General features: G+C 39.6%; 1 protein-coding gene and 1 pseudogene across 1 annotated transcript in view; both read left to right on the forward strand.

Moving 5' to 3' along the window:
* LOC111227403 (inactive phospholipase D5-like) overlaps window positions 1-23,161 on the forward strand; it is a 47,007-nt gene that overhangs the window by 19,545 nt on the left and 4,301 nt on the right. The window contains 4 exon segments of the mRNA XM_022752853.1: window positions 12,307-12,443; window positions 19,112-19,298; window positions 21,776-21,884; window positions 22,201-22,328. Of these exon segments, the coding sequence (XP_022608574.1) occupies window positions 12,307-12,443; window positions 19,112-19,298; window positions 21,776-21,884; window positions 22,201-22,328 (561 nt within the window).
* LOC111227475 lies at window positions 4,131-6,090 on the forward strand (annotated as a pseudogene).

Raw genomic sequence — 23,161 nt, forward strand, 5'->3', positions numbered from 1 at the left:
TGACTTTCAACAACAGGAGCAGCTGCAATTTAAGAGAATAAACTTGCAAATCAGTTAATTTCACTAATTGCTAAATAAATGAAACATGAATTTTTACAGGCCTAAAATTCCAAACTCCAAGTGAACTACTTCTACTTTTCTAACGCTCCTCTAAACTGAGCAGCTAGCTAGACTACGAGTGGAAAGAAAGCGTCTTTAGTTCTCACCGTTTGAATGTCACTGTGTAGTTTAATTCCTGCAGGTGAAGGTCCTCTTCATGCAGGTCGGACTAACACTGTTGAATGTATACTGATGATTTCCATGGTGACCAAGGTAGAATCAATCCAAAATATAACAGCCTGATATCCAAAACTTTTTAAAAATAAATAAACACTCCAAACCATGAGACATTCTACTAAAAGCATTCTGTCTAAGATTGTGCACTGAGCAAAGCTACAGAATTACAGACAAAAGAAAATAAACTTATATTTTATTTATAAACATACACTTTGTGAATCATATAACGGGAATGAATTGATTGCTGTTTTGTTGAATGTTGCCACAGTTTAATCCAATCAGGTGCAACCTTATAATTAAGTTAAAAGAGCCACTTTAACACCTGTTATTATAAAAACAATTGTAAAAAAATTTATTTTAATTATAAAACAAACCAGCTGTCCGCAGATCACTAGTCTCTTTGTTTTTCAGTGTGAGATACTGGCAAACCTCTGCTGGTAATGTTACCTTTCCATCAATCTCTCAATTAGTGTTTCCTCTCTTTGCTGCATCCATCTGCCGTTTAATCACATTTGCGATGCACAAAGTGGAAAACACACGTCCTGTTTTTGGCTCATCGTGTTGGAGGAGATGTTTCACACAGCTGCTGGAAGCCTGATGCGCAAATAGTGATAGTATGCACACAATACATACACAGTATCAGTTGCACCCTCGCACAGACACGTATATGTGCGGACACTATGACAATGAGGAGTGTGACAGTTTTCTTTTTTTAAACTTTTCCTCACCTTGCTGTTGGTATGAAAACACTTCATGAATTGTTGATGAATTTAGTCGTGTGAAGGTGATAAATGTGTTACAGAAAGACGGGGGTTTGAAAACCTCAGTGTTGTCATGCTGTGACAGAGAAGGACACTGTAGGTTATTTCACGTCCTACAAATAGACAAACGAATGAAAACAACCTGATTTTGAAGTTAAATATGTGCACTGTTAAATTAACATTTACTGAAGACTAGCTTCTCAGTATGTTTGGCGAAGCGTGAGTGCGTGTGTGTTTTTTCATGAATGCAGCTAAGCAGGAGGTGAAGCCATGTGAGGCCTGAAGTGACTATAGAGTATGGATGTGAAGCAAACATTGATGATGTAATGTCACTGTAAGATACGTCTAGCACAATACAATCACCTTTTTTTTTTTTTTGTTGCAGGAAACCTTCCAACTTTCCAACAACATTAGTAAGATGTCAGATTGTAGTGTCAGTCACTCAGTATCAAAGAACAACGGCTTCTTTATCAACTCGTCTGTTTTGCATCGTTCAACAGTCACACAGAGGGACTTTTAATCTTACAAAGGGCAGAGATGCTGAGTCTCTACCAACAGTGAATCTAACACAAACTCAGTGCAATAAAGCTGCAAGATACTGTGCATTTCTGATGAGGATGCAACTGTAATGAGGTGCCACTGTGTGCTGTATGTCATGTACTGCAATATTTTCTGTTCGATTCTGGCTTTGGACTCCTTTCTTCCCCACAATTTCCTTTTTCTAATCGTCAACCATCAATTTAAAAAAACAAAAAAACCTACTGACAGGTTTTACTCATAAGGTGCAAAACAATGATTAACCCATATCAGGCTGCTTTATTTGTGTTTAGATGAAGACCAAGAAGCTGGATTTAAACCAGTGTGGGCTGCTTGTGTTTTCTCCCAGTTTCCAATGAGATTGTTGATTGTGAAGACGACCTGTAACAAGTAAAAAAAAAAAAACACTGTGACTCTGCTATATATTACAAAGTAAATAAAAGAATATCATATGGCCTGATCATGTATGATAGATACATTTGTCTTGTGTTAGCTGTGGTGATGCTCAATCAAAAGAATTATAGATCAAAACTGAAAGTTTCTACAGGGGGACTCCCATCAGCCCATTGAATCAAGTTTAAATCCAGCTTCTTGGTCTCATCTAAACACAAATAAAGCAGCCTGATATGGGTTAATCATTGTTTTGCACCTTATGAGTAAAACCTGTCAGTAGGTTTTTTTGTTTTTTTAAATTGATGGTTGACGATTAGAAAAAGGAAATGTGGGGGAAGAAAGGAGTCCAAAGCCAGAATCGAACAGAAAATATTGCAGTACATGACATACAGCACACAGTGGCACCTCATTACAGTTGCATCCTCATCAGAAATGCACAGTATCTTGCAGCTTTATTGCACTGAGTTTGTGTTAGATTCACTGTTGGTAGAGATCTCAGCATCTCTGCCCTTTGTAAGATAAAAGTCCCTCTGTGTGACTGTTGAACGATGCAAAACAGACGAGTTGATAAAGAAGCCGTTGTTCTTTGATACTGAGTGACTGACACTACAATCTGACATCTACTAATGTGTTGGAAAGTTGGAAGGTTTCCTGCAACAAAAAAAAAAGGTGATTGTATTGTGCTAGACGTATCTTACAGTGACATTACATCATCAATGTTTGCTTCACATCCATACTCTATAGTCACTTCAGGCTCACATGGCTTCACCTCCTGCTTAGCTGCATTCATGAAAAACACACACGCACTCACGCTTCGCCAAACATACTGAGAAGCTAGTCTTCAGTAAATGTTAATTTAACAGTGCACATATTTAACTTCAAAATCAGGTTGTTTTCATTCGTTTGTCTATTTGTAGGACGTGAAATAACCTACAGTGTCCTTCTCTGTCACAGCATGACAACACTGAGGTTTTCAAACCCCCCGTCTTTCTGTAACACATTTATCACCTTCACACAACTAAATTCATCAACAATTCATGAAGTGTTTTCATACCCAACAGCAAGGTGAGGAAAAGTTTAAAAAGAAAAAACTGTCACACTCCTCATTGTCATACTGTCCGCACATATACGTGTCTGTGCGAGGGTGCAACTGATACTGTGTATGTATTGTGTGCATACTATCACTATTTGCGCATCAGGCTTCCAGCAGCTGTGTGAAACATCTCCTCCAACACGATGAGCCAAAAACAGGACGTGTGTTTTTCCACTTTGTGCATCGCAAATGTGATTAAACGGCAGATGGATGCAGCAAAGAGAGGAAACACTAATTGAGAGATTGATGGAAAGGTAACATTACCCAGCAGAGGTTTGCCAGTATCTCACACTGAAAAACAAAGAGACTAGTGATCTGCGGACAGCTGGTTGTTTTTATAATTAAAATAATATATTTTACAATTGTTTTTATAATAACAGGTGTTAAAGTGGCTCTTTTAACTTAATTATTAAGGTTGCACCTGATTGGATTAAACTGTGGCAACATTCAACAAAACAGCAATCAATTCATTCCCCGTTATATGATTCACAAAGTGTATGTTTATAAATAAATATAAGTTTATTTTCTTTTGTCTGTAATTCTGTAGCTTTGCTCAGTGCACAATCTTAGACAGAATGCTTTTAGTAGAATGTCTCATGGTTTGGAGTGTTTATTTATTTTTAAAAAGTTTTGGATATCAGGCTGTTTATATTTTGGATTGATTCTACCTTGGTCACCATGGAAATCATCAGTATACATTCAACAGTGTAGTCCGACCTGCATGAAGAGGACCTTCACCTGCAGGAATTAAACTACACAGTGACATTCAAACGGTGAGAACTAAAGACGCTTTCTTTCCACTCGTAGTCTAGCTAGCTGCTCAGTTTAGAGGAGCGTTAGAAAGTAGAAGTAGTTTACTTGGAGTTTGGAATTTTAGGCTGTAAAAATTCATGTTTCATTTATTTAGCAATTAGTGAAATTAACTGATTTGCAAGTTTATTCTCTAAATTGCAGCTGCTCCTGTTGTTGAAAGATAAGAGGTTCTTGCTGCTGTATTTTTGCAGTTATTGCTCAAGTCATTACTCTTTTGCTGTGTGGCTTTTCCCTGTCTTATTATTGTTATTATTTCCATGTCAGAGTTGATGGAGGAATATCTGGTAGAGAAGAAGGAAAGCACCAGCAGAAACATGAGCTCCCCGACAGAGGTAAGTCGAAATAAGTGTCATGTTAAAACTTGAGAAAAACCCCAATGAATCCAACCCAGAGACAACAAAGGGTTCAGCAGATAAACACTCTTCATGTAATGACTAACATTAATCTCTAGGCGACATTATCCAATTCATTTGTATGTTCATATGATATAAATATTAACCTGCTCATTCTGATGTTTTTATTTAGACAGTGTTTTATTCCAATATTTTTCCTTGAAATGTGACAATATTCAGCTCAGAAATTTGCCATTTTGGAGGCGCTACCTTTGATAAATGATTTTTTCTTTATTCATTACATTTTTTCTCCCTTTTGTCACAGGACTGGTAACAAGTTCCCCAAAGTAATGACAAAATATTTTGTTTAACGCTTCCAAAATGAAACATGAGATTTTTCTGACATCTATCATCAGGACAATGTTGTTACTCAGTGCTCTCCAAAAGCTTCACAAAATGACTGCTGCAAAAATTGTTTAGCGCATGGGTCCTCTTTGTTGTTTGAACAAACAAGTGATGCTGTTGCTTTCAAGTGCTTTTTCTGCACTTCCTCCATGTGTCCAGATGTGAACAAACTAGGTGTTCAGATCACACAACACTGTTCTGACCAAATCAACAGCTTTTGGCATTGGAGCTTCCCTAACTTGAAAAACCATCACAATCTGATAACTCTGATTTCTGAGCTATTAACCTTGTGCAGAGCTTGTATGGACTCATTTTGTTCTGAACTGAATGTACCAGACAAACCAGCAACAGACTGAAGGACAGTCATAATCCACACTGAACATTGCTGTGGTATGAACAGTGATGCGTTCGCTTGCTGTTGTACATACTGAGGTGTTATTGAATCTGCATTTTGAAATTAACTAATGAAACGATTCAAATCAGCAAATATATTTGTAATTCGCACATTAGAATAAACTGGATTTTAAGCAGTCACTACAGTGATTCATCATCTCTTTTGTAATGTAGAACCAAAAACAAGAACCAAAGTAATAGCTATTTGCCTATCAACATTGCACCAGAGTATTGCAAGCATCATCATTTACAATAATAAGCATTAGTGAGAACCACCACTTAATATCCTCTTACACATCTCTCTGTTTATCTGTACATTTTTGTTTTAGAAACATAAGGACCAAAACCAAGCTGGACCTGTGGATGAGGAGCGCTTCAGTCGAGGACATGAGGATCAGCAACAGTGTGTCCACACAGAGAAACCACACCTCTGTGGTCAGTGCGGGAAGAGTTTCACAAGCTCATCACATTTGAAGATTCATCAACGCATCCACACTGGAGAGAGGCCGTATGTTTGTGCGCAGTGTGGGAAGAGTTTCACTGTTCAAGTGAATCTCAAACAACATCAGCGTATTCATACTGGAGAAAGGCCCTATGTTTGTGAGCAGTGTGGGAAGAGTTTCACTGTTCAACAGAATCTCAGAAAACATCAGCGCATCCACACCGGAGAAAAGCCGTATGTTTGTGACCACTGTGGGAAGAGTTTCTCTGTTCGAAGCATTCTCACACAACATCAGCGCATTCATACAGGAGAGAGACCATATGTCTGTGACCACTGTGGGAGGAGTTTCTCTGTTCGAGACAGTCTCAAAAAACATCAGCACATCCACACTGGAGAAAAGCCGTACGTTTGTGACCAGTGTGGGAAGAGTTTCACTGTTCGAAGCAGTCTCACACAACATCAGCGCATTCATACAGGAGAGAGACCATATGTCTGTGACAACTGTGGGAAGAGTTTCCTACAGTCATCGCATTTGAAGATTCATCAGCGCACCCACACTGGAGAAAGGCCCTACATCTGTGACCACTGTGGGAAGAGTTACACTGGTCAAAGCAGTCTCACAAAACACCAGCGCATCCACATTAGGGAAAAGCCACATGTCTGTGACCGGAGTGGGAAGAGTTTTGCTCATGCATTGAGTTTAAGCCAACCTCAGCATCTCCCTACTCTTTCAATACTTGAACGATTTGAAAAAAAGTGTCTGTTGGATCATATTTGATTTGTAAAACCAGTCTGAATAAAATATTTATGCATGCAACCCAAGGTGTCCAAGGATTTTATAATTGTCTTTAGGTATTTCCAGATAGTTACTCTCCACCATTATTGGAAATATCTAAGTACATTTACTGAAGAGCAGTACTCAAGTGCAATTTTGAGGTATTTCCATTTTATGCTACTCTATGCTTCTATCCCATTTCATTCATTTTACTCCACTACATTTATTTGGATTTTACATGAACATATGATAAGCTTAGAAAATACATGTTAAAGAAAAAAAAAAACTGTTTCTGATGACTAAACTTCTCAGAGTTTTATTTAAAATAACTGGTTTGGGTCCATAGAGATGGAAATAATCCATAATTTCAGAAAACAGTAAACATTATATAAAATATATATATATATATTTTTTTAAAACTGAACAAAACACTGGACTAAAACACCCTGTACTTTCAATTGAGTAGGACTTTAAATCCAGGACTCTTACATGTAATGGAGTATATTTTTTGTACCAATATAAGAAATGTCTTTGCCAGTTAAGACTTTAGTGGGCTAATGTGTAAAAACAGTGAACAAACAGTTTAAAAATGAAATATTCTTGAAGCAAGATCCTCAAAGTTTGATTATCCAGTCTGACAATGTGGTGAAAACATGTTGAAGAGCACCAGTTCCCCAAGTGCTTCACATAAAGATAAAAAATAGACATAAAATTTACATGAACACAAAAACATTCATGTAAAAATGAGATGGAAAATAAAACCCACTTGCTAATAATACTAAGATAAAATACATTGATTAATAACAAAATAGAAATTGAAGAAATAGAACTAGATTAAAATATAGTTAAAAATACAACACAAAGCATAAAATCAAGCAAGATAACAGCATTTTAAAAGAAGTGCAGCGGTGCATTAGTGCAGAGCAAAGCGCAAAGAAGAATTTCAGGCCTGTATCAGGAAGGTGAAGAGATACGTTATTGGCTTTTGTTAAAATTATTTAGCGAGCTGGCTGCACTAATATCTATAGGTAGTGTGTTACATTGCTTTGGCAACATGCATTGTGCTCTCTGGCGATGTCACCAAGTGGCAGCATGTACAGTGAGAATGGTAATAGACCGAGACAGTTCCCTTGAACAACCCCATAGCAGATCTCAGACATATGATCGCCAAGACAGACGTTAAACTTTCTCCCTTCAATGTACATTTTGAACCAGTTTAACGCAACTTTTCCAGATGATTGATTAGGATATCAAGATCTAAGAGGTGTAAGAGGATAAGAGTTGGATATCAGCCAATACTTACACAACCACTGGATGCAGACTCAGTATGCAGGACTCACAAAGGAAGATCAGAGGTAGGGCCTTTAATAAAAGCAGGGTAGGGACACAGGTAGACAGACAGGTCAGACAAACAAAGGTAAGACTAAACTCGAGGTCACAGAAGAAACTGGTCAAAACACCAGAGGCTAAACACGAAGAGATTGCTACAGAGAACGAAGACAGGAAGCACGCAGACTAAATACACTAGTAGAGGGGAAGACACTGGGACACAGGTGCAACACATTAGGGGCGGGGTCGACAATCACAGGAGTGGGAAACACACAATGGCAGGAAGCGTAAGCTAAAACAAGAGGGGAAGGTTAGACACACCAAAATAAAACAGGAAGTGAAAAATAAACTTGAAGAATAGAGATGTATTTTTCTGTCGAGCTCTGTCAAACACCTGCTAAAAAATGTTGAAGGTACAGGGTCAATATATGAGGTGGAGGAGCTACAGTAAGTCTTGCATTTACAACAGGAGAATTTTCCCATGATTACATCTTTTTTCCAGGGTTTACTGAGATCATCAGCTTTTACATCAGCAGTAATCCTGGTAAAACCCATCCTGCCGCCAGGCTTGAGGTGATCTTGTGCTGTATACCCGTCCTCTTTGCATTCACACAACATCTGCAGCACTCTAACCACTCATTAGACAAATTACATCACGGGTAATGTTGATAGTTCACCCAAATTTCTTTTGCACTGTTGGTGTGGCGTAAACTTCTCTTTCCCTCTGAGCAGCATGGCTCCTTGTTCTCACTATGCCTTGACAAAGGGGAAACGCTCATAAGAGGATAATTGGGCCTCTGACACTTTTCTCAGGCTCTAATGTGGAGAAACTCATTCTGTTTCTCTGTAGGTGCACTTTAAAATTTCATTAAATGCGCTGCCAAAGCCACAGGGGCCATATGACTTATGTTCATAAACCGTCAGCTCGCTGCAATGTTTTGAGTGTCCGTCTGCTTTGCTTCACCAACTATAAGTTGATATAGCGGCACAAAAACACTGGGACATTAGAAAAATAGAGCCTAATATAGACAATAACCACACTGTCTGTTCTCAAACTCTGTGAAGTACATTTTCTATCTCACTTGTAGATGAGCAGAATGTGCCAGTCCTTCAGCATAGCGAAGAGCAGAGTTTAAACAACTGAGAGGTTTGGCAAAGAGCTGCAGAGAGAAGGGCAGACAGCCTCTGTTTAAAACCTCTCCCTCTGATCTGAGGATATTTAAACATCCAACCTCTCTGGCCTGGCCTTCACCTCTGTCTGTCATGTTTATGTGCAAGCAGAGAGACAGTAGCAGTGAGTGTGCATTTGTTTTTTTTGTGTGTGAGAGTCTGGCATGGTGCCAGCCACCTTGCACAGTCTTTTTTAGATGGACTCTGGAGAGCTTTTTAAAACAGCTGGTGAGCAGTCTCTCTAAATCATGTTATTTATGACTCTTCCTTTGCAAGTCACTCAAGACTAGCTTTGCTTCTGGTAGAAAATTGGAATTTTCTAACATGCGCCACTGTAATTAATTGTCTTTTAAAAGCACTGACACAGGAAAAAAATAAAGTTTGTAGATGTTAGTTTAGAAAAAGAGTCAAGTGGGATCCAGATGTTTTATTTAGTTATTGTTTTGGTGATGATACTGAGTAACTGTCGCAGTGCTCAGTTAGCAGTGAGGCAGCAATATGCCAAGGCTATGCAGCAGTGTTTTGCCACAGATATGCATTGTTAAAGGGTCAGTTCACCCAAATTACAGACAGACACATACAGCCTCTGTAGGATCAAGATTTCCATCACAACCTATGTACAATTGGGCTAAAATAATTTTTGTGTGTGGTGCTCACAGCACAGAAAAATGACAAGCTAGTAGCCGTTACGTTTTCCTGCTTTTGCTTTTTACCATTACATTTAATACAAATACAACAGAGTCTTTGTATTTCTAAGCAGTTACTGTGAGGCAGACTGCTTCCTGTAATTGAAGGTGTATTGATCCATAACTGTGCTCCAGTGTCAGGTAACACTGTCCCTAGTGCACACTTTGAGTCTGACCTCTTTATATATCTGCCATTATGCTCATACACATCCGACCACATGTGAATGCAGCGGCTGGTAGACAATCGCTGGAAATATGAGAGGCATGCAGTGTTTGATTTTCGTGCAGGTAACCCTTCATCTGTACTTCCTTTTATTTCAATACATGTGGCACAAGGTCTAACGCATGAGTGGCAGTTTTGATTTAACCTCAATTTACCCTGTGAGTGTTTGCAGAGTATGCTTTTATTAAGTGCCTGGGTTTTTTAAATGGTAGGAGAGGCAGAGACGAATGTTTCTTTTCTTTTCCCCCCTCACCTACATTTTTCCAATTAAGTCTGTGGATGTGAACCAGTTGGCTCACGGTCAGCAGGTCATTCACTTTAACCTTCATGTTGCTGTCACGCTTTAAAGTAGCTTTGCGCCAACATGAGCTACATCAGCAAAAGCAAGCTGGTTGAGCAGACTGTGGCTGCACATATAGGAATAATATTCCATGCACCAGCGCACCAGGACGTAGAAAACACTATTACCAAGTCAGAAATCAGCTCAGACAGATGGTCGTGTGAGGATGAGAATGTGAAGCTGACTATCTCTGCCAGTGTCTCTGTGGTCCACTGGGGACACTCCATTGACTGACTTCTAGATTAATTTAGTTCCCACAATAGAACCTATGGGCATGGATGTCTTCAGCTACCAGAAACGCATTAAAATAACCCAGGCTTTGTGTTTGTATGGCTCACAGAGGTCAGTGATGTATGATATGGGTTTGTCTGCCGGGATAATGAGTCTAGCCGACTGCGCTAATGATCTGCTGTGTTAAAGGATAATTAGTTTTGGCTCTTCTTGCACTTTTCAAAGGGATCAGGATACATTTATTATTGTTTTACAAATAGCTGGGGCGTTTCCCAGCAACTGGGTCAAATCTATTGTACATTAGCAGCTCCTTATATTGAAAGCATGAGTGAGGACACCCTGAGTCAACAATAGATACACTTAGTTTACTGTGGTGTTGACTTCAAATCATTATATTTAAAAATTTAAATATAGTGAAATAAATACTACATAGTGTTAAAATAACGATAGCAAATGATGCTGTTTACCTTCTGAATGTAGGAACAAGATGTCGTGTTATGACCAAAACAATGTGAAAGCTTCTGTCTTTACACCACTGACTAACGTAATGACTGCAGTATCAAGTAGTGATCAATACACAAGTCTCAAGCAGAGATATTTAATAGGCCTTTTTCACAGCAGACATTTTGACATGATAGAGCAGGAAAAACAGCCATAATTTATGTTATTAGTTATATCAAGTCAAAATGTCTGGTTTGAAAACAAACACAGAAAATTACATTTACATGATACTGATTTGAACTTGTTTTATGTAATGCAGACCAACTTCTGTTTTTTATCAACATAATGAGGAAATGTTGTTAATGAACCTGCATGAATCTGCAAAGTCACAAATTGCTCACACAGAACATATCTAACGCCAAATATCAATATCAAAACAACGACTGACTGTTTTCTCTTTATGTGCCCATAGCAACTGCAGCAGAATTCATTCATGTTTTTATGGTTACGCTTAGGTACTCAAAGCATTTGGTTCATGTTAGAGAAAGACTTGGTTAAATGCTTGAACTGCCACATGCCAAAACTGCTGAAGCCTTTGTTTAGTGTCCTACGGGTATGTTTGCTCTTCTAGGATGACACAATGCAACAGAGACCTTTGCACAATTCTTTGCTATCTTTGCCTCTAAATGTCTACAAATCCCCAAGGGTATGGTTGTAGTAAGAGGCAGGAACACTTCCACTTGCAGGTGGAGGGATTACTTGGCTGATGAGCTCCAGTGTTTTCTGTCATATAATTGGTCACCAATAGTTGAGACACATTTTTATGTTAATCATGAAGATTAACATAAAAATAAACAAAGCAATGCTGACACAAACCCTGAGATCTCTTTACTGAAGCTGCAGAAAGTAGATTTTTGTGCAGACAGCAACGTTTACATTTTTATGAATAAAAGAAAATAGAAATATAATTATAACAACATTCATTCACTGTGTAATCTGATAAAAATCTCACTTATTAATCAAGTCATTTTCAGGGTTTTCACATAGGTGGGATATTTATTGATCAATTACACTGAGTGGTGAGGTATGACAGTAAAAACCGTGGTTAGTCGACTTGTGGGTCACATACTCTGTAAGCAGATGGACTGAAGCGAGCTGCTGGATGACTAACAGCTGTGAATCTGTCTCTTTCACATCATCACCTTCCTTATAGAACACAGTGACCCTTACTTCCTTCTCTAACATATGGGAACATTTGGATTTGATCCAATTATCCAATGTTAATGGCTAAGATGAGACCAATGCCAAACAAAGTGTTGTTTTCTTTTAGTTCAGATTCTATTGATCGCGTTGTTTTCGCTCTTGCTTTTCTGTCTCTCTCTACTCTCTTTCGTTCCTCTGTCCTTTCTTCTCATTCCTCGTGTTCTGTATATGAAAGGCTGAATTTGCGAGGTCATACAGGGCCCTTCTACATGTTTGTGTTAAATTCCCATCTGTATCATGTTATGACCTGCTGAGGTGTGCATTAAATCAGGAGACGTGTCAACCAGAGCACCCAGCTAATGGGAGCCGAGGTTGGGGCACTTTGGCCTTGTTTTTACAGTAGTGTTGAAGAGTAGAAAATACACCTTGGAAATCAATGTTGCTTTCCTCCTCTTTCTTGCAGTCTCAGCAAAAGTGCATCGTGATCTTCGCCTTGGTGTGCTGCTTCGCCGTACTGGTGGCGCTGATTTTCTCAGCTGTGGACGTTTGGGGCGAGGACGAAGACGGGATCACAGAGGACAACTGCAGCAAGAACTGCAGGTGAGAAATGCAGAACCACAAACGTACAGTTTGTTATCCATGGACCCCACAACACAAGTTATGGTCTTTGTGTGGACACATTTGTGAACAGTCTATTCTATGTCAAGGCATTTCCCACAAGCGTTAAAAGTAATTAATTGTAATACTGTAAATCTATGGTTGACCTCTAATTTATGCCATTGATGTCAGTAGTTTCTACGAATAAAACCCAGTTTTCTGTCACGCTTGTTTTGTGTGTTCCACCAGCTTCCATTGCTAGAAACAAATGATTATAAACTGCAGTTTAGAGGCTGCAGACCTCTCATAGCAGCAAAAACACATAACAAATCTGTGTTCCCTCAACCTGATCCTATTGTAGCCACCCTCACCGCCCTGAAGTGATGACCAGGCTGTTTTGAAAGTTACTTTATACCAGACTATAGCAAGTTTCTACAGTCTAAGTTTTATAGAAAGTGAGTCCCCAGACGAAAAAGCCTGAAAACCACTGCAGTGTGTCCTGGTGGTCCAGAGTGAAACTGGTTGATCAGCAGTCATTTGGCTGATACAGCAGTCCCCGTTCTCCTAGTCTCCAATTCCTACTGGTTCCATTAGACTCTTATCATTCAATTTACTATTCAGCCCTGAATTACTTCCGTCTTTCTCTTTTATTACGTCTGTGTCCATCTTCTCTCTCCCTCTTCTTCTTCAAATTAGCCATTTAACAGCGTTGCAGAGAACTCTGTCCGGCAACTTGTGAAGCTGAATTGGACTCCTCTCCTCCTCTGAAGGACTCCTGGAGCTTGGGGGTAGAATGAGAGATAAATGAGAGGCTGGGGGAGGGATGATGGGGAGCATGGGTGAACCAGATGGAGGGAGAAGAAGAGGAGGATATCGGGGTAGATTTGTAGTTGGAATGAGTGAGAGATGAATAGATTCATCAGCTGTTATTGTCGTGCTGTCTGGGATGATGGGGGCCTTGTCAGTTCCAGACTTAACTCCAAACAAATATCAGAAATGTGTGCTGTCAGATTTCCAAGTTTGCACAGTTATATATATCCCATAAACTTAATGATGAAGTTTTAATGTGACATGCATCATTTGAAAGTGCTATAAGGTGCGCAAGTGTAATATAATTAATGATTTCATAAGGTATTTTGCTCAAAGCAATTTCCACTGAGAAAGTGACAGATTACTATGAGACTGGCACATTCATAATAGGGTGCAGCGAGTCCTGCTCATGCTCACTTAAATTCCCAAAGGTACTCGCAATTCATCAAAGGAAATGTATGTGTCATTTCCAACACAAGTGTTCATACTTTGGAAATCATCCAGTGATTAATTTAAAATGAAATCCAAAACTTTTCTTACTGAATAATCTAATTACTGCACACTGGTTTGCTGTGGTGCTTTGCAGCCATTACTCTCCTCTCACAGGAAAAAAAAGCTCTTTCTGAGCCTTTTAGCAGCCCACATAATGACTCAGCAGCTTTTTTGTTTGTGGTGTTGTAATTTAGAAATGTCACACACAGCTGGTTGTTTTGTTGTGTAGACTTCCCTTATATCTGTTTTTGCCTGCATAATGAATGATGCTTAAGTTTGCAATTTAAGGACAGGAGACCTGACATTGGTTGATGCTTTTGTGCATCTACAAAGACAAAAAAAAAATCTCCCCCTGGTCCAGATTTTTGCTTCATGTTTTTGCCTGGCAGAACTATCAAACATATAATCAATTTGATTGATATTTTTCCCACTGAGGGTGAACAACTTGACTGCAGTACAACATGATTCCTCTTAAGCTTACAGCTGTGTGCGTTGCTTGGTTGTTGTAGCAAAGTGGGAACAGCTTTTACCCTGTCATCTGATTTCATCCAAATGCCAGTCCGACATATCCCTCATGTACATGTGTATTTGCCTGGCGTCAGACGGCTGATGAGCAGGTTAGTATTGATCTTCAGCTGCCGTCTGGAATAACAGAAACCATGCTTGGAAGGCCAGACTTAACTTATCCTTAGAATCTGTGGAGCTTTCAGCACCTCCTGAGCAGTCGGCTGCTGCAGGATACAACATTTCTAAACATTTCTGAGAGCAAATGTGCCGTCCTCCCATCAGTATCTTACAATGGGTGGTTCCTGCAGCTTATCATGTTTTGTTGAATAGACGTAAGAAAACAGGTGAGTATAAAGTGTACTGTGTACATTATGTGTGATAGTAAAATTAGACAGTCACAGTAAGCAGGACTACACTACTCAGTACACTGACATGGGCTTCTTACAGACTGCATAGATACTCGATGTAAAACAGTTCATTGGATTTCGGTGCATTGTCTCAAATACTCAAAAAGTCTTTGTTTGAATGTTTTGCTTCGATTCCTAAATCCAACACTGAGTTAGTAAGTACAGTCCTTAAATGAGTGATGATAAGGTAGTTGGGATGTACCTTTAAAGCTTAAAATATGTCTTAGCTAAGACGTGAGTAATGTGTAAATTGGTTGGTAGTGATTATTTGTGTGTTTCCAAGTGGGTAGTATTCAGGCAGTTTAGAGAGAGTGCTAATGTATCTGGAGCACTTTGGTCATTTAGTCAGAGTATTGGCATAATTCTTTATCATTTTTATGTGTACTGAGTCATTTTTCCTGATAATTTAACACAATTTTCACAGTTAACATCATTATTAAACAACATTTCACGGCAGATATGTTGATCATTTTGCATTTTACCGCTTTTACTCTCCAATCTGAAGAAGTCGAGCTAATGTAAGGTTTGTCAGTTAAGCTGGCGAGTTTAGTTAATGATGCAACAATTACACCTGACAGTTTGGTGTCAGTATTTAGTAACAACTAATCTCTCCACATAGTAAACACCTAGATGACAACTTGAATAAGTTTGAACTTAAAAGGAACGGGTGCAGCTGCAGCTCCAAGGCAAAGAACAGAACACAATTTCAGACTTCAAAAACCTAATTTAGATCTTTGCTGAGGCCAACACAAAACAAGAAAAACAACTGTACAAGCCACAGAAACTAGGCAACCAAACTAATCAAACAGCTCTCTTGGATGAGGCAGGACACTGTGGAGCGACAGTCGTGTGTCTGAGACTCAGCAACCAGCATGTGGAACATCATCCTGTAGCTACAGTGTAGGAGCTTAACAGGTGGAAAATGATGAGGCGGATCAGTCAAAGCAAACTATTAGCCATCAGTCATGTCTGGGAACAGCAGCTGTGACAGACAAGGAACAATGTAATTAACTAAGTACTTGCAGTCTACATTCATTTGCATCAAACACAGAGGCTTCTGTGTGGTTGAACTTTCAGATAGCGGTTTGAAATTTACATAGTAAGTATGTTTACCGTATAAACAGTGTTTCGGTTGTACCTGATGAAACATGGGACTCAACATTTGCCTTTAAAAGGAATCGCATGCTGGAAGCAGAACAGCAGCAGGTCCTGTGGTACCCATATTAATGTTCTCGTTGCTGTACACCCGGAGCTCAGGGCAGCTTATGAGAGGGAGGGTAATTTATATCTGATTTTTACTCTAAGCGCCATAACAGGCACACAGTATCAAGTAATTGGGATTATAACATACATTATCCTGACACGCTTGAGTGATTTTTATATGATGTTTGCTGTTTATTTAACCTGTGAACTTACCTCAGCAGTGATAGCTGTGTAATGGAATAAAACATCATGAGTTAATCATACCAGAATAAATTTAAGTGATCCAACTGTGCTCACACTCTCTCTCTCTCTCTCTCTCTCTCTCTGTCTGTCTCTGTCTTGCTGTTTCATGTAAGCACAAACACCCCATTCGGTTTACACCACTTATCGGCTGCTAAGGCTGAATCACACCCATGAGTCCGCAGATGGGTTACAACGGAGGGGACACCACTGACTGCATGAAATCAATGAATCCTTTGCAGGCAGAAATAACCGCTGCGTCCCTGCTTTCTCTTCTTTGACTACCAAAATCTGTCTGGCTGCTTGAACAGTCTCAGAATCACCATTCATCATACCTCAAAGCCATTAGAGTGGACTGAGAGGATTTTCTTCAGAATAAGATTACCTCTCCTCTTCAATCTGTTTTCCATCCATTCTTGTTTTTCTTCATCGTCAGGTGTTTACTGGAGCTGTCCTACTTTCTGCTGTCCTTTCACAACAAAGAAAAATAGTCTACAACGTATGACTGTTAATCTTCACTGTATTAGTTTCCTTTTGTATTTTCACTCTTCATTCTTCATTTCACTCACTCTCAGGGTTCAGTCTTCAAACTGTGTGTCTGACAAATGGAAGAACCACCAGTCCACCAGAATAAAAAACCCCAGTGACATATGAACTGACTTTACTTGTGACTCTCCCAAACTCTGCTTCAATAAACATATTGATCGGCATATTCATGAGCAGAAATTAGCATGTTATCATCACAGAGAGTGTGAGTCCTACAGTTTGACCCTTGGCCACGTTCCAAAACCTGACCCAGCTTTACTTTAGCCAGGAATACTGTGCAGCTGGCAACTTGCCTCTCGATGCAATGCCAGTACATTATCACCTGCAGCACATGCTCCCGCCAGTGTGCCCTTGAGTGATGCACTCGCTAGACCCTGAGCTGTCACACTTTGGCTGACCCTGTGCGCTGACTGGTCCGTTTGCTAAGATCTATTCGTTATTACAGAGCACTCACCAGGGAGTCCACCAGGACAGACTCCCCTATGTTTCATAGCCAGAAGTTTGAAAAACCAGGGAGAATTAATCTTGTTTTTCACCAGTTCATAGACACTCTTTCTAATACAATTTAGAGATGGTGCTCCGTAAATGTGATTCCAACTTGATCAACGACATCAACGTTACACTGAGCGCTCCAAAGTTTTGGACCAAATAAGCAATTTGATTACATTCACATTTTACCAGCCGGCTAAGAGGAACAATCAACACACAAGCACAACGAAAACACTCCACACTACAACAGGAGCTGCTTTTAAAGCTGCACTGATCAATATTGTTATATCCACAGTGGATCAAATGACTGCGTGTAATGTCAATTGCAATTGTGCAATTTCAGATAAGCCCACTGCACACTACCTGCCCAGCACACACGGCAAAGTTAGCGACCAGCTGGGGAACATAATGGAGCATTTCGCAGCTGAGGAGACACACATGTCTATCGGGAGTTAGAGACCAGGAAACCAACCACCAACCAGCAAATTGAATTGACCTTTCAGTCATGCTATCATTCTATCCATGTCTGCACTGATGAGATTAATGGTTGTGCTTGTATAATGTTGATTGGACTAAAATGATGTTCTGTTTAATAAGAGTCCTAAGGTATAAGATTATACTTGGCATATTCCCTGCTTCACTGCCACCATGCACACTTTCACTATGACTTAGTGATGAGCACAGCACATAATGTTTGTCATATTAGGTCCACGCTCAACCTACCGGTCCACCAAACCAATCACATGCAAGTGAATAAGTGGCTTTGCTAGTTTCTTGGATAGCATTTTATCCAGAGACTTAATAATCAGTCACAGAGGTGCTGCAGGATTTACATCTGAGCTGCTCACCCTTGCTGATCTCCCTCTCCCCTTTTTTTTGTGTGTCTGTTAAGATCCAGCTGGCAGAAATCGATGCTAAAGCCAGATACAGGGAGAATGCAGTGAGTGTTGGAGCTTGTTAATAGCCTGGTTCCGTGTGGCTGCAGATCTAGGGCTGCCATGGGTAATTTAATTTGTTGACTCCAGCGGTAATGCCCCTGTCGTTTTCAGGCATCCCGATGGGGTAAAGTGGGAACTGGAAATACATTAGGGAGAGCAGAGAGTCTCGGTTAGCCAGATAACTTGACATTACACCGTGACAGGAAATGCAGGGATATTCACAGTGATGTATACAAACATTAAAAAGCAAAACAGCTATCACTGAGAACATTTTCCACATCATTTAACATTCAGGTTAATGGTAAAGTTTTATTATAAAGAGAAATACCTGACTGCACTGAATTGTTCAGCAGATAAACTCACGGATGCAGATATTCTGTTCTTCATGCAATCCACTGAATCTGACATGAAGTCAATTTTTATTGCCTTTGTTTGTGATTTAATTGTATTATTCATATACAATGCCTGCTGAAACTACAGTATATTGCTCCAGACTGCTGATGATGACATTAAAATGCACCATGTGATAGCATAGGGAGTAGTTTATATGAGAAACCAACAAGAATACAGCAAAAATGCATCCCGTTCCCCTGACTAGGTGAAATTGAATCTACACTGCTGACAGCTCTGAACGTCAACCTTCACTTATTCTCGGCCCTTGCCAGAGGAAACCTGTACAAGATTTAATGATGGTAAGAGCATGGTGGTGTAGAAATCTTGATTTGTCTCATTAGGCTAACGATCCAGAGAAAGTGGAAGAAGTGCGCTTTTGGCTAATTTGTCATGGAGTAGATTTTACTGAGGTAAGAAGAAATATAACCTCATTTCAGTGGCACTGAAGCTCATAATAATTTTGCCACTAATGCAAACACATAATTGCTTTGTGAAAGACAATGAACCTCATCTTAATTTCTTCTGCGTTTTTCCATTAACAGGTCTCTATGGCCTGGCCTAATGATGCACTTTTGGATTTTTGCAGCCTTGTTCAATGCACCTTTAATGCTTCTTTGCTCAGTTTTTTTCTCACTATTCTCTACAGAGCAGTGCTTGTTGAGAACATCCCAGAAGACATCTCCTTCTTGGACAATGGTACATCCCACGTGCCTCTCTCAGTGGGGCTGTACAACCTACTGGACCGAGCTATCCGGGTCGTAGAGATAGTTTCCCCGCTGTGGCTCCTCAACTCCTCTGATTATGAATCCAGCTTCCAGCCGGCTGCCAGACAGGTAAAACCAGAGCAAGCCTACAGAGACTTGACTCTGAAGTTTATTTAAATTTTGTGCCTGTTTTTACCTTTTGTCTGTCTCCTCTTCTGTGTCTTTGCATGAATTGGCCTCTTCACCTCTCCTACTTAATAATCAGTTGTAGAGGAAGAAGTGCTCCGATCCTTTACTTCAGTCAAAGCACCAATGCAACAATGTGAAAATACTCTCTTACCATAGTAGCACAAAGTATTATCAGCAAAATGGTAAAGTAAGACAGTATAATAAATAATAATTAATTGTATTCACTCTGCATAAAAACTGCCCCTGTATGTGATATATTATCATTATTAGATTATACAACATTATTAGATTGTTAATGAAGCATAAAAGTGCAGAATTTTACTCTTGCAGCTTTTCAAAGTCGAACTATAAATGGTCATAAGATAAATCTGGGGTCATGAGATGATTAATGTGACAGGAATTAAGGAAAAAAAGAATGTTTTTTATTGAGAATATTCTCTAATTTTTGCTTTTTTGTGAAATAATGCATCATTTTGCCTGTTGAACAGCAATTTGAATAAAACCACCTGAGAAGTTTAGCTGTGAAATCATTCTTTGGTGGTACTGTTAACACCTCATACCTATCTAACATGACCAACCAACCAACTTGACACTGCCATAAGACAAAGTAGTGAAAGCTTCCCAGAATGCACCAAGTAATCGGGTTTACACACAGAAGTCATTCAAGTAAAAGATATTTCTTCTTCTGCCAAGACAGACAATAATGTCAAAGTAGACCAAATAACAGTGTGATGTCAGTGAACAGCCACAAATGATCCCCAAAGTGGGAAATCAATAACTGTCCTTTCAAGATTGTACTTAATGGTCAAATGCAAGTCTGGACTATTTTCCGGCTGCTTGAAGCGAGCTGCTCATTTTGGATTTGAACTGGATGTTTGTCATTGGCATATGCCTTTCGGTTCACACACACACACACACACACACACAGGTCTATTTTTAAAAAAAACAGAAGATGTCATATCTAATGAAAGCCAGAGGCTGTTGATTGGAAAGCTCCTTCAGAGGCCTCAGAGCAGAGAAGAGCTAATGGCCTTTCAGCCTGCAGCAATCTGTCCGCAAACAGTTGCCAAAAAAAGACACCTCATCAGGAGGGAGGCTGGACCAGGAAATTTAATATACTATAAAGGCAAAGCTACAAGGGGTGGAGGTGGAGATGCTCTTGTAGCAGCCATGTGCACTGCACGTCTGTTTGTGTCCTTGATATTTTTGTGAAGGCACATTGAGAAGGATCACTGTCAGTTCTGTGTGGCAACTCAATCCTGTGACACCCACAAGTTTAACTGTCAGCTACATCGCCTCAAATCATAAAAAGTGGAAGGAATTCAAGAGTTTCCTGTGGCTGCTGATTATTTCTGCAAAGACATTAAATGGTATTTTGATTTGCTCAGGCTTCTTTGACTCATCTCTAACTTGCAAAGTTTTCTGCATAAAACCCTGATACTAAACTCATTAATATCACCCAGTGGAGGACTTTGTCTTGGAATGAATACAAGCTTAGGAATGTCTATTTACTGCAACATTTAAGTTTATATTGTAAACTTTACAGGGCAATACAACTTCCATAAAACTGAGGGACTTACTAGATATAGTCTTGAAGGGGAATCATCAAAATTCAGGCAGCAGAGCCTGTGTTTGTCTGGTTCAGGCAGAGCTATTCCAGCCTCAGAAACACTGGATCCTGCATTTCCCATGATGCAGCTACAGTAAATAGTAGAATTTATTAGACACACACTGCTAGGAAATTACCCATGTCTTTCAATCTCTACATTCCTAGTTTGTAACACAGGCTTCCTGCCAAAGCAGCTGGAACAGTCATTCTATAAAATTCCAATATGTTATGAAACAACAAACTTTCCGATATCAACCATGTTTCTTCTGGCAGGGTTTGGTGTAAAGCAAGCTCTACTGACAGAATAAAATCCAGAATCCAGTTTACCAAATTCATATGTCAGTTTTATCAAAACTTTAAAATCCCACTTTAGCTCTTAAGATAAACCATTGTGGGATAGTTTAAGTGAAAGCTTTGTTTCACTCTTGTACTTCAAAATAACCTCTGACATTTGCACATAAATAACTGCTGTGATATACAAGAGTGAATCAGTATACATAGTTTATGGATATTTTTAAGATGTGCTGTTAGAATGAGCAGAAGTCTGGCTGAACAAACAAAGAAGAGTGTCACCCACAAACATGAATACTTCATCAAAATGAATCCACAAAAAATAGAAACAAGACATCACAGCGGCTGGGTGCAGATAAGTGATCCATGGGAAATGTAGCACAAAAATAGCACATAAATGACAACTGATGATGTCACAATATTAATGAAAATCCAAAAACTAAACAAGAGTCTTGCCTGAATACACACTGCATGAATTTCATGTGACAGCGGTGATTTGTTGGTGTGTTTGCCTCAGGGCAGGGCTCTGCTGTCCAGGCTGCAGGGGCTAAAAGCAAAAGGAATCCAGCTGAAGATCTCCAGCGGGATGATTGACTCGACAGAGCTCAAGATGCTCGCCAGACACAGTCAGCGCTCACTCTCACTGTATTATATATTCTGTGTGTCTGTTTGTGTTCAAACATGCTGCAGCTTAGCTCTGTCTGTTTAGTCTGCTGACTGGCCCCTCTCCCCATTTGTCCTCCTCAGTCCTTTCAGTCTCTCACTCACTTTCCATCTTTCCTCTCATCTGCCTTTGTGTCTTTCTGTCTGTGGTCTGATCTCTTTTTATCCCTCTCCTTGTCTCACATACAAGTCACTTTATTTCAGCCTCTCTTTGTTTTTCTTCTTGCCGCCTTTTGTCTGTTTCCTGACATCTCTGCTTCACTTTCTCTCCATTTCTAGATGCTGAGGTCCACTATGTGAACATGACAGCGCTGACCAAAGGCCAACTCCTCTCCTCCTTCTGGGTGGTCGACAGGAGACATTTCTACATTGGCAGCGCCAGCATGGACTGGAGATCCCTGGCCACAGTATCTAAAAAAAACACCACACATTACAGAATACACACAGAAACACACATACTGTAGTCCTTCACTCACATTTATACTTAAACATATTCATATACACACACAAAAGACATGAATGACAGAGCTCACTCTGTCATTCATCTTTTCAGATGTCTAATGCAAATTGTTACAATTACAGTTTACACCATGTGTTGTCATTTTGTATCCATCTTTACAGATTTACATGAGATTTAATTACATAACAAGTCCTGTATTCCCTAATGTGAAGTGCTTTGATTAGCCTTTTCTACTGGCTCAGACTCAAACGTACAGCATTTTATTTGAAATTCCTCTTGAAATCTGCAGAATCTAAAATAACTTATGCAGACAGATTATATAACATATACTGTCTGTGTACCATGGACAATCACTAAATAAGGGCTTTGCCTTAAGTTTTTACTCTGTGGTGATGTTTACATGTTTTTGGATAGAGGGTTTAGTTGAGGGATCCAAACTGCACCATATGCAGCATTGCATTCATGTAAAAGTTATGAGCCCTATCAAAAAAAAAATTGTACAGATAGTCATCTTATATTATGCATGAGTTACATGTCAGTGCCTCTTCTTCAAAAAGTCATAGAGTGGATGCATGGGAGCATTAAGTAAGGGCATGTAAGGTGATGGCATCCAAAAATAGAAAGTGGCCATTCTTTCATCTCCATCTTCAAAGCTGGTTATCTTTGGTTCATTGAAGTGTAGTCCTGTTTGTTAGGCAGCTTCATCTATATTTAGGCACCCAAAGATACAAGGGGAAGATGATTTGGGAAGATGAAGTGTAGGAGCTCAAGATGGCCAAC

The sequence above is a fragment of the Seriola dumerili genome, unplaced genomic scaffold, assembly GCF_002260705.1.
Source record: "Seriola dumerili isolate Sdu_G_001 unplaced genomic scaffold, Sdu_1.0 BDQW01000187.1, whole genome shotgun sequence".
Taxonomy (NCBI): Eukaryota; Metazoa; Chordata; class Actinopteri; order Carangiformes; family Carangidae; genus Seriola; species Seriola dumerili.